The 15,207-nt window shown below is 34.6% G+C and overlaps 1 protein-coding gene across 1 annotated transcript in view; it reads right to left on the bottom strand.

Annotated features, from left to right (window-relative positions):
- The window catches only part of CNTNAP2 (contactin associated protein 2), a 1,164,016-nt gene that overhangs the window by 175,071 nt on the left and 973,738 nt on the right, over positions 1–15,207 (bottom strand). Inside the window, exon 15 of the mRNA XM_066992162.1 lies at positions 5,661–5,788. Within this exon, the coding sequence (XP_066848263.1) occupies positions 5,661–5,788 (128 nt within the window). The remainder of the gene's footprint in view (positions 1–5,660; positions 5,789–15,207) is intronic.

A 15,207-nucleotide genomic window follows, 5' to 3' on the forward strand; every position in this document is an offset into this window, starting at 1 on the left:
TACTGGGAAAAAAACAGTTAAATTCTTAAATGGATCAACTGTTGACTTGTATTTACCACACTGATTACAGCTGATTGGGAAGTCATAAAAAGTTCATAAAAATAAATGTATATACATATATCTAGCAATAAAAGCAAAATATGGGGATATACAGAAAAGTGTGGAGATTTTGATTAGTTTTCTAACCCAGGTAACAAAGAAGAAACTAACACCTCAAATGGGAATTGCTTAAATTTCAGTTATTTAATCCCATCATGCTTCCAGTGTAATCATTGCTTCAAAGGTTTCAAAAAGAAATTTTTGTATTTTTGTATAAAAGAGGAACTGTAAGCACTCAGACTTGATTTTTTTTTTAAATCATTCATGTTAATTTTCATATGATAACATTTTCACTTCTAGAAACCTGTAATACAAATCACTGTGTTACTGTAACGTTGTATAAGGTAGAGTAGGAATAATTATCTTCTACTGAAATTACAGCTGTCTCTTTTACCTATTATAATTTTCATTTCATTTCATTTATTTTATTTTATTTTATTTCATTTTATTTTATTTATTTTATTTCATTTTTTTATTTTTATTTTTTATTTTCTGGGATACTCTCCAGCTTACCTTACCTATGTATATAACAATAATACCACTGCTGTCCTGATTATGTCAACACATTGCATATACTATTAGAGAATTGGCCTTGTTCATAGGTTTAACATGTTCCTGAAGACTGAAAGCTGATAGAAAGGCAGTGTTATTTTCTCCTGAAAATTAGGTGTTAACATTGAAAAACAAGTTCAAGATGTTGAAAGAACACACATGAGGAAAAAGAGAAGACAACAAATTATTAGGTCATCCTTGTTAAATAGATTCCTTCTGCTATTAATTTATGTTTCTGTTTAGCCCTTGCTTCAGAGATATTCTATGACAAAGAGCTACTCTGTTTGACCCCGCATACAGAATGCAATGATAAAAAATAATATAAAATTGCTGGAAAAAAAAAAGTTTTCAAATTTTTTCAACATGTCAGACTCAGCTGAAACTAGCTGGAATAGATATCCTGCCCTTAGGACAATATAAGGTTAGTTCATTAGTGTTCTGGGAAACCTATTGTTAGTTCGGAATATAATGAAAATGGGCTTGGCATATACATGGATAACTAAGTTTATTTTTCATGACAAAAACAGTTCCGAGTCAACAAACCGAACATGTGGTACATAGGAAGTATTTTATTGAAGGAATACTAAAGACACATTGCCAAAGCATATGAGTAATGACCCTGGCAGTTGCTGTCTTTTTTAGATATCTATAAGGTGGCTTTAACACAAACTCATAGTCACCAACAATGGGTTTTAACACAAATCCATAGTCACCAAAAATACCTATGTTCAAACCACCATCTGATTAATTAAGCCAACTCTATTAGAATGCTTCAACAGGAAATAAAAGAGTAAAACCAAAAGTGATTTTTAGAAGTGAAAGAAACAAAGTATCAAATTGCAAAAGGAGTAATGATAAACAATACTCAAAATCAATGAATAAGAGCTCAAAGTATATTTCCCTAGACAACACACACGAGCAGTCAAATGCACACAGACAAAAACAAAATCAATGCACTGATGTAAGAATCAAGTTTTGATTAGTTCTTGAATTTCTGTCATCTGTCAAGGAGACGTTTTTGTCTGTCACTGCAGATCCTATGTGAACAGTGCTGTTACTGGACTTTATGAAACCTTGGCTTATAGAGAACCATAGTCAATGCAGCTGCTTCTTCCCATTTTGAAGATGGAGATGGAAAAAAATGTAAATCTGAGATGAGTAAAAAACGTCATCCCCTTAAATTTTGTTTTTGCTATGGCAGAAATGAGACAAAAGGAAAACTGACTCTAAGAGAAAGGCAAATCCAGAGCAGAACAGTTAGCTTGTTTTCCTCTGGGCTTAGAAAGAGTACACTCAAATTAAAATGCTTGGAGGTCTTTGAGAAAAGTATACACTTAGCAGACTATAAATATAGGAGATATGAGAACGCCAGTATTTTCCTAAGTGGACTGAAAAGAAACTCTTGAATGGTACCAAAAGTCTTGGAAAGGTACCAAAAGTCACAAAAGTAATTTTGGTTCAATATGATTACTGATGAAATCCCAATAGTAATAGCCCCAAACTTTATAAACTAAGCTCTTCAGGTAATCACTAGATCCATTTTTGCAGCCTTGAGCTACCACCTCAGGCTGAATTTAGACAGAGAAAACCCAGCAATACTAATGTTCTTCTCTAAGGGGAGAGGGCTTGAAGTGCCTCTTTGCATTACAGTGGAGTAACAAACAGATGGCAGATGGGCAGAGTCTTTCTAGGATTGACTGGGACAAAGACAAATGTGGTGGGACTGAGGAGTCTAGGTGCTATTACTTAAGTATTAATACAACTGAAATAGGTCTGTCAAAGGATTTTTATCAATGTTTCAAAGATACTTGAAGAATAAAGCTGATTACTTAGTGGTTCTACATTGACCCTTTTTATCTATGTCCTGCACAGGAAACATTCACTTGAGAAAAACAAAAATTTACCCTAATCCAATATTGCTATGGAGTCTAAGGACTGGGAAATTCTAAGTTATTTAGATACGCGTTTTTATTGTTTTCATTTTTATTCCAGCTCAGCTTAGAGGAATTTAAGAAACTGTCAGGGCAATTCTGTATGTATGAGGCCCTTTTTCCTGACTACCTTTTAGGATACAGGTAGTGTATTGTGAGGTGAAGTCAGTTATGAAAAATAGTTCTGTAACACAAAGATAGATAATGATGTATGGCTAAGTTTTCTGATTTTATTTCCAAGAATAGCCACAGTCCAAGTTTGCCCAGAACAACCTTAATCAGGTCATAAATCAGGGAACAGAAAAATGAAATAGTCATTTGTGGGACAAAAATAAAATCTATATTTCTGAAGGAAGAATCTCAATCTAGTAATTTTTTTTTTTTGCAGTAGGAGGACAGTTATAATTCAGCAATAAGTGCATTACATTTCTAAAGTTTCTTGGTTTGCGTAAGACAAATGGCACTGAGATGAATGATTTTCAGATTTACTTAGGTCAGTCAATAGTGTAAGAACAATTAAATGGTGTAACCACAGTTGTTTAATTAATTTCTTAAAAAAAAATCACCTTTCAAATCTCTCACATTGCTGATCAAAGGCTAGGCAGGATGGGTATGGGAGCAAGGTAACTGCATGACACAACACAGATTTTTACTTTCTTTAATACTTCTTGCCCTCAAATACAAAGGTTCCAGTTGGCTGTTCTTATAGACTTAACTGGTAAGGCACTCTTACCTTTTACACCTTCCTTCCAACCAGACCAAAAAACTGTATTTTTTCCCTAGTCTTCATACCTCTTGAATTTCTTTTACTACCTTTGAAAATAATACCATGATAGCTGCATAGAAAATGCATGCAAATGAACTTGTGATGTGAAAAAAATATCAAGATCTTGAGTATAAATAATGTCAGTTTTGATGTATGTAATACATCAAGGCATGGATTAATTCTGTTTTATAAAATTCCTTTCCACAAACTCAACATTTTGGATCTTTGTTCCCTTGGACACATTTTGAAAATTTTAAAATTTTCCGTAGGACAAAACACTTGTATTCCAGTAAGCTGTAATCTATGCTGAGACAGCAGTGGCCTGGGTACAGCAACTGCTGTATGTGGTCAAGAAAGAACATAAAGGAGAATGCACAGAGAATATAAAATGGGAGCTTTTACTAACTGCAAGGGACTGCGATTTGTATTATCTCCTGTGAGAAAACTTATACTGGCTTCCTGACAATAATACATGGTCATGGAATTAAATTCAAATTTATTCATAGGCAAAATTTCTTTAAAACTACATATTATATCTGTAAAGTTCCAACAGAAAATTCAGTTAGACAGGGTGTTAGGAGTACACTCATTCAGTTCCCCAAATAATAAAGGCTACTGTCCTCTCAAATGAGGTTTCATATGTATGAATATTTAGAAATGGCTCAGATTTCAGAGACTGATATTTATAGAACTCATATTTAGGATATGAGGAACAAAGGTGCAAGAAAGATGCTATTTGTTATTCCTTACTCATCAGTTGTAGGAGCTTCTTATGAAAATGTTTGTCAGACATAGTTGGGAAACAGTGACCTGTGATTAATAAAACACCATAAATAACAAGCACCATATAGGTGATGTGAAAGTTGCCAAAACATCTCATTTTATATATATATATATATATATATATTTTTTTTGGTGCTTGTTAGACATTGGATTCATTAGCAAAAGCTGGAGGGATCATTTCCTCCAGAAAGACCACAAACAAAAAAGGAAGATAAGCAAACTCAAGTGTATCAATGAGCAATGGCCTACGGTTTTCTGGCACTGGACTGGGAGCCAGAAGACTGTCTTTTGTTTTTGTTCTGTGACTGAGCAAAAATGTCTTCAGCTAGGATTAAATACATTATTTTAAAGCAGGGATGATAATACTGCCTTAAAGTACTTAGAAATAGGCAAATGGCAATCATGTAGCTGTAATAAGGCAGATGAGGGAGGGCAAACCAAATCTATCCCTATCAAGTCATGTTGGATGCTGGTTAGCACAGTGTTGTTCAGCTTGCATGTACTGTGCCCATTCCTTCAATATTTTTACCTTACTGCAATCCCATAGGTTGATTTAAATGGGCTCTTCACTGACATCTGAGGTTGGATTTTGTATCTGTTATAGATCATTCAAATATTAGTAACTGTAATTAAATCAGGCAACCTTTCCTTACTACACCTCTTGTAACAGAATGCACTTCAAATCTTCAAATACAAAGGATGAGTATAATCCTTGTGCCAATTGCACAATTAAGTTTTTAAAGTGTGGTTTCAAATGACCTTAAGCTCTGCTTTCAGTGGTGAATTTCACCTTCTGAAATAAATATATAGAAGTATTCAAATAGACTGAAGGAAGAATACAATCCTTCTAACTGCATCCCCACTTTTTTTGTGTATGTGAAGTAGAAATTTCATCCTTTATACTGATTTACTCTGTCACCTGCCGATCAAATTGGAGGATGTATATCTCCTATACAGCTTTAGCCTGAAAATCAGGGATATCTATAAAAACAAACAAACAAACAAACAAACAAAAACAAACCCTCGTTTTACAAATAAATGTTTAGCTTTGATATGGTTAACACTTGATAACAATCTTGTTAAACTTTATACAGCTGTAAATACAGTTTACAGTGAAAAGTTTGGCCATCATGCTACTGTTTATACACCATAAACACAGTTTACAGTGATATGCCTAGCAATGCTAATGGCATTGACAACAGCACTCAACAGAAGCACAGATGTTGAAAGATATTCTTTTGCAATCTATATCACTGTTTATATCTACATAAACTTAGTTGAATAATCAAGTTGCAACATTTACCATAAAAAAGACAAATATCCATATTTTAAAAGCAAAGATGAATAACTATACATGCAATTACATAGATAAAAATTCTCAAAACACATCATGTTTCCATAGAAAAAGGTCTCTGACCAGACAACCACTTGCCAAAATTTGCGTAGGGAATCTACAATATTACTAAATTAAAATTTAGCTTTTTTTTTTTTCTACCCTTGATTAAGTGGAAGAAAATTAGCCAACTTACGATCTCCTTGACAACGCACAGGACCCACAGATATCTTGGCTTCAGACCCAGGCCGGTCAATGTCTCCAACAACAACTTGACTCACTGGTAGGTGCTCTTTGTATGACAACATCCCAGTGTCTTTTCTCCTGAATTATAAGAAAGCAGTTGTGAAATACATAAAAGTAGTTTGCTTCATCACGTTGCCAATGAACTAATGCAATAGTTACACCAGTAAAATGCTATCCTCTAAAAATTTGTCCCAGGTGACATCCGTTTGACTAATATATCAATAAATGCATTTGTTTACTGGAAAATGAATGGATAGCAGGTACACAGTCAGAGGAGCAGTTTTTGGCATGGCCTGTCCTGGATTCAACTGGAATTCTTTGAGTCTTCCTGCTTACCAGGCTGACCAGCTCCATAGTAGTGGGTAACAGTTTGCTGTTGATTTCTTTGCTGTGAATGGGAACACAAGTAAGACTTCCTCAGGTGTCTTTGCTCTAGCTGATGACAGTTACTATCCTAATGATAAGACCTCTACATACCAAGGAAATAGTGTTTCTTTCAAATTTAATGTTCTAGTATTATCTAAAAGAGAGATATTGAAGGCTAATTGTCTGAAAAGGCTTATCATGTTTGTCCTGTTATTTTTAACAATAAGTGACTAAGTCCCAAAATCTAAATTTGTGAATCTAACCATGAGTATGCAGCTACTCCTCAAATCCAATTTCCTTTGGTAAGATCTCTAAAATTTGATTTATAGTTGTGTAGAAACTCCTTGTCTCAACTGCAGTGGGTAACACAATGTCTTTTTCATGCCTAGTTCAAATCACTATGCACTGATACAACATTTAGTCTTTATCATTTCTGGAGCTGAACACAGTTGGCATGTTGAAGGCTGTTTCTTCCAAATAGAAAATAAAACAAACCAAATTTAATTAGATACCTCAACTCTCAGTACTGGGTTTTTGTCTGTTTGTTTGTTTTTAACATAAACACATGGAAAATGAAAAGTATCCACACAGGGAAAAAAAGCACTATACATTTTAACAAAAAAGAAAGTAAGAGGAAGTGTAATTAATTCATTTTTTTTTCCTGCTTTGTTTCTAGCTGTACCTTGCCATGTTCTTGAGTATTTGAAGTAATCAACTTTCTGATCTAAAGTTCAGTTTCTTTGACCAACAATAGCACAGGATGAAGGATGAAGTCAGGATCTGGAAAAGATACTGAAGTGTAAAGTACCAACATAACTGGTAACTGGTAAAGATTTCAGAAACCTGGAAGTCTTTCATCTCTAACATAGATGACTCCATGATCTGACTCATTAAATTGCTAATAACTGGGAAGCACTGCAGGGATTTCAAGATCTGTGGTAACATTCAGAGTTTTCCATTAGCACAGTCTCCAGTCACAAGCCTCACTAGGTCCTTTTGAAGATATGAATTAAGAAAAAATCATCACATTTTTGAGTGACAGCTAATTGGAAGTGGTGTCTCTTCTCTGTGATGAGGGAGTAATTAGAGATTTAATTACTCGAGCTTTTCAAACAGTACATGTCTGTTTTCCTTAGCTGTATGTTCTCCCCCTTCAGAGCACATGCCTTTCTCCCTGGAACCTTTATATTGCAGAGGTCATTAACTCTGTTTGGACACAGCTAGAGCAGGTGCTATGAACACAGGTCAGCAAGGCTGTTACAGGGGACTGCTAAAAAGGAAGGAAAATGGAGAGAAACCCTCACAGCTTCTTTTTCAGATTGTGCTAGGTTGCACTTTTCATCTATAGGTTGCAATACGCTTTACAGATGTTTCATTATCATAAATTTGGAGACCAGAGATATAAGAAAAAGGAGATTAAAGGACTTTCCATATAAGAAAGAAAAGAGGTAACAAAGCCAGGTATGAAGTCCTAATCTTCCATCTCTGTTAAAGACAGATATCCATAGGAACCACTCCCTTCTAATAGAGGATACATGTATATCATCACTTCACATTTTGTGAGATCTTCCTCTGAGACTGGCTTTCTCTGCTGATTGCTGCTCTTTCAAAGAGTGCTTTATTTAAAACAAAGAATTCTTGAAAGTGTAGTAAAAAGTATTGGCATTCTTCTTATTTCATTCTCCTCTCACAGAAAGAGCTAATATTTCTGCTGCAAATAAGGATGTCAGAGGGCAGTCCTTTTCTTATTGCCAGTAACTCTTACCTCCTTTAAAGAAAATAAAAAGTAGTAATGATTTTCACCCTCTTCTTCATTGATCATGTTCTACTCATTTTAATATTTTATTTGTGCACTTAATGATATGGTCATTTTAAAACTGTTGTCATGAAAATAAAGCTAAATATTACAGCCATCTTCTGGAATAGCTCTATTTTCTGACAATTGGTTTCTTGTCTCATCATTGTAGGAAAGGCATTCTAGGCATTCTCCCCTGCAAAAGAACTGTTATTGAGTGGTGGGAGTACTAGTCTGAGTAGAGAAAAATTACTTGTCTTTTCTTCAACAGAACCTGTGTAGTTTGTTTTCTGTTAAAAAACAACAACAACAACAACAAAAAAAACGATAATGATAGCTTTTGTCACCCCAGCCATGCACTAAAAAAACAAATATCTTTGAGAAACTAAGTGGCTCTTTTATGATTTTCAAAGGTACTTGTAGTTCCTCTGGACATACTAATCACTGCTGACAAAGTCAAAAAAGTTATAAACCGAAGACTGGTTATAATGCTCGTCTTTGTACTACATATTTAGAAATAATCACAGCTGGAATACTCAGTTCCAAGAAGTGATAATGCTTCCGCCAGTATCTAAAGATTTTTCACATTAAGAGGGTGAAGAAAGACTCTGAAGTTTTTCCTCACCAAAGAAAATCCCCTTAAGAGAATAAAGATTGAATTCAGAGTGTGTCATATTCCTGCTAATAGCCAAATGGGAGATGAATGAATCTGATCAAATCCTGTAATTATTACCAGGAGATATCAATGAAATCTCTGTGTAATTTTATATTTCTAATTTTTGTTCCTATATATAACAGTCTGCAAAGTGCTTCAGGGTGCCTTTGAATGAAAGCAGAAGATATTAGTATAAGATTTATCATTGTTTTGATTATGATCATCTACTTACTCTTTGTAAGCATTCTGTGGTATGGAAAGAAGAAATACATTATGCATGTATCAGCAAATGACATATTCAAAGTAATGATAAAATTCTGTATTGCTATTAATTTGTTTATATAATGATTTTATACAAACAGACTTCTGATACCTGAGTTTTATTTTTTATTTATTTATTTTTTCTCCAATTTTGTTAGACATCACTTAATTATCAGTCCAGTCCTACACAGGAGAAAACATAAAGAATATATTACAGGTAGGAATGGACTTACTTATACAGATATGCTTACATGACCCGAGGAACTTGAATTGTTTTGAGAATATGAAACAAACAAACAAAAAAAAAAAAAACACGTATTGGATTGAAACAGCTGTGTTAAGCATTTATTAATTATTTGTAGTGATTTGAAGAACACAAACTCCCATGTATTCAAATTTAGAAAATATATAATTGTCTACCTCTCACAAGAACCCATATTGTAATAGCTGAATTTCCATAATATATTTGAGAGACATTAAGCAGTTTAGTCCAGAAAATATCTGAAAATGAATATCTCTTAAAAAAAGATCACAAAGGGTACAGATGTGCCAAGTATTAATGCTTTCTTCCAAAAATATCTAGCAATAATTTTATTTACACTAGAACCGCTAAGAAAAGTTAATATTACAGAGTATTTCATGAACAATGCAATTTTGGCAGCAGCACTAATAAACTGGAAGTGAGTTACTTGGAAATATGCAAACTGTAATTAACAGGATTAAAAAGATGGTAAACAAAAACTACGATTTAAGAGGAACTAGATAACTTTGGAAAGGTTTTGATGAAATTTACTTAACTGCTTTATGTGCATACTAAGCAGCACAAGAACTGTACTTTCAGATTCACCCTATTCCAAGGGCTCTGCCCTATTTACGAATTGTATAGTGATAACAATATACTCTAGGCTGAAAACTTCTATTCTTACTTGAATTGACTGTTCTCATGGATTCTTATAGATCCCTTGTGCCTTTCCCACGTCTTGTCACTGCAGGCACCCTTATATATTAAGTTGGAGCTAATAACACCTCTGATTTGGCTGCCAAGGGGTATTATGGAACATTTCTCATTACTAGATGGGAACATAAAAACTGATGGAGAATCATAACTCAATTCTATTTTTTTTTTCATACTGACATTGGAAAGGCTGAGGTCCTATGAAATTTGCTGTTCTCATATTCCTAATAACAGAAGAAGAAGCTTCAACTCTTACAATCAAAACTGATCTTAAGATAATTAAGCTTATTCTCCAGCATACAGGCAAAAAATGGAGGAGCAAAGTGCCATCAACCTTTTTGCATCATGCACTTAGTTTCGATGATGTCAGATTTACCAAACAAAACATTTAGTAACAGGTGGTTTTAACAGGGTTTTTTTTTTTTTTTGGTGTGTGTGTGTGTGTGTAAGCAACTCCTATGTGCAGACTGTTAGAGATGGGCAAAACAAGGGTTTTTAAGGGGCTATTTCAGTGGTAAATGCAAAAGAAAAACAGGGAAGCAGTTCAGGTTATTATATATATTTATTTTTTTTGGAAAGCTGTCACTTCCTGAAAATCTAAACTATATAAAAAAAAGACTATCTCATCCTAGCACCCAAATTACAAAAAATTACAGACTACATAAGCAAGTCCATTCTTTGACATTATTACTGAAGATAAATTATACTGAAGGCATGATGTTGATGGTACAGCAAACACAGGTAATCCCTGCTAGAAATTAGAAAAGATTGAATAGGTTAAATGATCTTAATACACATGCCTCATATTCACAAAAAAATCACACCAAGAGAATGACGAGCTAAGTTAAGATATCTTCACTGATAATTAACTGTACAAGAAAAAAAATGCATTTAGCACAAGTCACTTAAGTTCCTTTGAAGAACTTCAAAGTTTACTTTATCAAATTGACCAGTTCCAATTAGCTATGCAAAGGCAGGTTTAATTCACACTTTTTCCTGGGACTGAGACTTAGATCTCTTTCCCCACTTTATAGACCATCTATCCCTCCCCTGGCCTTTTGGCTGAAAAAGTTTTGAAATTGTATTAGAAAATAAATTTGCCCATTTGGACGTGTCTCACATTTTATAATCCTGTAACACCAACCCTTTTAATTAAAAAATCCAAGTTAATTTGAGTTATTATAATCATTATTTTGGGGATTATATGTTTTATTGGTGATTAGGTGATGTGTAAAGTACGTGATTTTCTAATTTTCTAATAAAAAAAATCTAATTTAAACTGAAGCATTATTAGTTAATTTGTTTGTTTTTTACATTTGCATGCATTTTCATATATCCAAATGCTTTATAGTTAACATCGTGACTTTTAGTAATAAGGACTGTAAGTGACTTTCAGTAATAAGGACTGTAACATTTTATTGTATGAATGCTAAAAGCAGTTATCTAATGAAATGTATTTTTAACATCTGTACTATCGAATATATTACTGTAAGACCTATGCAGATATGTGATGAATTCTTTATTTATTCTACTAACTGTCTATAAACCTTTGGATCATGTCCAATCAAACTCTCAGACCAAATGTGCTTCAGCCAGCATTTTGTAAGGCACAAGGACCCGTACTGGAAAAAATGTTAAAAATCTCAGAGCAGCAGCTTGGGGGTTTCATTTCTTGGACTTCTTCACAACTTTGACAGTTTTATTTTGTATGACTGAATAAGCTAAATAAAAATAATTGAGTATGGCATGACAAAATAACAGATGGTTATAGTTAATGCTGACTTCAGCCCATGTAAGCCTGTTGACTTCAATGAGGTTCTAAAGTGCATAATTTAGTGTTGAATTTGGTCCAGAAAACTTAATGAAGAATGGGACTTAGTGCACCTAGAACATTTCTGAAAAAAATGGTTACATAAACTTTACCATTTCTCCCACCTTTTCACTAGCATTTCCTGTAGAGTTCATCCAACACATACGCATATTCCTCCTACAACACTTAAACCAATCTATGCTTCACACAAAGTTACCATGCAGAACATAAGAGCGCAGTGATTTAGTTAAACTCTTCATTGCTTCTATAGCTACAATACACATATTCTGGGGAAAAATCTAAGTTAAGCACACCTTGGAACAGAGTGCTCTATTAGATAACTTCATAAAATCTTCGTGCATATGTTAAGTAGGTAGGCTCTACCTTCCAAATTTGCATCTTCTGGTAAGCGTTTTTCATGCTTATCCTCTCTTTTGTCCTTATATTCCAAACTATTGTTGGGATTGCTTAGTCTTAATATAGATGATATCCCAGCCCTTTTACCCTTACTTTTCAGGTCCTGTGAAATAAAGATTGTTAGTAAGCATAAAGATGTCTCATATGAAAAATGTGGTATTCAGGTGTGTTTGGTTCTGCTTTCTGTAAAAAATTACAGATATCATACTTTTGTATCACAGGTGACATTTTGGGAAACAAAAAAATTACATTACTTGCTATCATCGTGTGGGAAGTAAGAGTATCAGCATCCTTTTTCTCAATAATAAACTATTTAAATAGCCAAGAAAAGAGACAAAAAAAAATGGGGAAAGAAATAATGTTATATACTATTACAAGTAAAACTCCAAGAGAATTTGCTATTCAGCTATTTATTTCCTTTCTGTAAGGACACCAACCAGGTACTGACTGATTTTTAAGAAAAGTTAGGTATTTGAGGTTATTTTCAGTAAGTTCTTTCTGGTTTGAACTGAACTCAAGCTTTAATTCTAATAATCACAAATCTTGTTTTCTTTATCTATAATCAATTCTCATTCTTTAAACATTGTATTTTCATGGTATTACACATGATCTACTAATTGTCTCTCCTCAGTAGACCTCGGGTCCCCTTTAGTTCTTAGTCAGAGGTAACTATCACATTGTAGTTTACATTTTTCTCTAGTCTTAGCCCCAGAAGTTTGCTTCCCATTTATTTCTGTGGGCGTGTGGAAGAACAGAAACCCATAAGAGTGAGTGCTCTCAAAGGAGCGCTTACCCCATCAGGACAGGACAATTTTATCTAGTCTGTATTATGTAGCATACATCTGTAGCTCCTCACTTAGCATGAGGACCTCTAGGTTAAGACTAGCTAAGACTGCCTTCCAGAGTTGGAATTAGTGATCCTATATATTATTTTTTACTTCCTTCTTACCTAATAAATAGAAAAGTTGCTTCTAACTGTGAAGTTCTTAATAAAAGTGGTTTCCAAACAAATTCTCTCAATAGAGCAGTCATCAGCTTTTGTTCTTGTTTGTTTGTTTTGTTTGACCTATGAAAGGTAAACCCTTCAAATTAACTGGTAACTACAAAAGAGGTCAGGAACAAACAGCTATTTCAAACTTTAAGCTATGCCAGAGCCAAATGGAAGAAGGACTTTATAACAGCCATTGCCAAAAAACAAAACAAAATGAAAACCAAAAACAAACAACGACAACAACAACAACAAAAGTGAAGGATTAACTACAAATTGTGTTATAAAAATGATGTATAATGTTTCTACATCTACTGGGGAAGGAAAGTGGTGTCTAATATCATGAAAGTGCTTTAGAGGAAGAATTAAATATCCATCTACAAAGCATTTTAAATGTATCCACAGTCATCAGAAATAATTATATGAAACTGAATGCTCCAGGATATACAAGCACATTTAAAGCAATGGTGCAGTATAGAGGTAATTAACAGATTTTATTTTTTTATTTTTTTGTTACGGAAACACTCTGGTATAAAGTATAAGTAAAACATGAATACTTGTCACTTTCCCTCTGCTTGTAAACACACGCATCTGAAAATTACTTGCATTGCAACTGCTCTTTCTTTTAGTGCTCTTGCTAAAAAGACAGATAACCTTATTTTATAATGATATGCAATTTTTTCCATAGATTAATTTTCTTATGACCTTTTCATATTTTTATTATACCATTGCCTCTTGTTTGCATATGTGTATATCCACACACATGTATTACAGCAACAGTTGACATCAGTCAGAATGTTAAACAGGATATTTACTAAAGTTTTAAAAAATTGCATTTCTGTAAAATGTAAAAATGTGTCACCTCCAGAGGCAGTTGAGTTCTGCAGGGCTGTGGCCAGTGAATATCTTGGAGGCACTGCATTTACTCCCAGCATTATGAGACAACTGAGTGACTGAAATTAGGACTTGAGCTATAGGGAAGATAATGACGTTATACTTTTTCCTAAATATCAGGCCAAATGCAGACATCCTTGCTTAGAAAAATCTGACTTTTGCTGTCAGTTCTACTGACTGCAGAGTGGCAAATATTTGTCTAACATTTTGTTGACTTCACTTATACAAGTGTACTGGGTCTGGCTGGGATGGAGTTAACTGTCCTCACAGAAGCCCATTTACTGCTGAGCTTTGCACATGTGGCTAGAATGGTGTTGAGAATGCACCTGCTGCAAAGGTCAGCAGGCTTGGGTTAGGAAGGTGTTGGTGGGGACATCACTGGGATTGCTGACCCGAAGCACCTAAAGGGTTATTCCATACCATATGACATCATGTTAAACAATAAAAATTATGAAAAAGGAGGAGGAGGCCCCCTCATTTATTACAAATGTGTTTATCTTCCATGCATGCAACTGCTACATGTACTGAGGCCCTGGCCCTGCTTATTGGGAAATATCTGGACATCACCTAGTGACAGGAAGTGCAGAATATTTTTTTTCCATCATGGCAATGATCTCCCTCCCTCCCTCCCTCCCTCCCTCCCTCCCTCCCTCCCTTCCTTCCTTCCTTCCTTCCTTCCTTCCTTCCTTCCTTCCTTCCTTCCTTCCTTCCTTTCCTCTTGTTCTCTTTCTTTCTTTCCTAACACAATTAATTCTGAGCTCAAACTGTCTTTTCCTAGCACAATGCTTGATGAACCCATCCAAGACTTTTTAGTACATAGCATGCTGTCTGATTTGTGCATGGGCCTGTCACAACCCTGACTGCATGGATTGAAAAGGCTCTGGGCTGTGAGTTTCTAAGAAGCGATGACAACGCGGTCATGGCCAAAGGAGGCTGATGATGAAGTGGCTGAGAAGTTCTAATTCCCTCCTTATCCATAACAGCAGCGCTTTTCAGGACTCCAAGCAGTCCTGAGTAGGCCTGGTGGGGAAGCTGACCCTGAAGCAGCCAGGCTGTGCTTCTCTAATCTTCCAAGCTGTGGCTCAGCAGCAATTTTATCAGCATTAGGTGAAGACAGAAATTAAAATGTAATAGTTTGGGTGCAAAGGCTTAGGGCCCAAAGTGTTTGCATCTGGTGCAGTCAGAGCCTTGACAATGTTGTGCTGCACTTTAATGCAATAAATATGTTAATTTGCAAAATGTTGATATATTTTTTTCTTTCTTTATGGCTTAAATGTAGCTTACTGCAGGTGTTTCTTGCCTTAAAGTGAAAGTCTATGAGATAAAAGTTGCCCCATGGATGTAAGGGATACTGAG

The sequence above is a fragment of the Anser cygnoides genome, chromosome 2 (genome assembly GCF_040182565.1).
Source record: "Anser cygnoides isolate HZ-2024a breed goose chromosome 2, Taihu_goose_T2T_genome, whole genome shotgun sequence".
Classification (NCBI taxonomy): domain Eukaryota; kingdom Metazoa; phylum Chordata; class Aves; order Anseriformes; family Anatidae; genus Anser; species Anser cygnoides.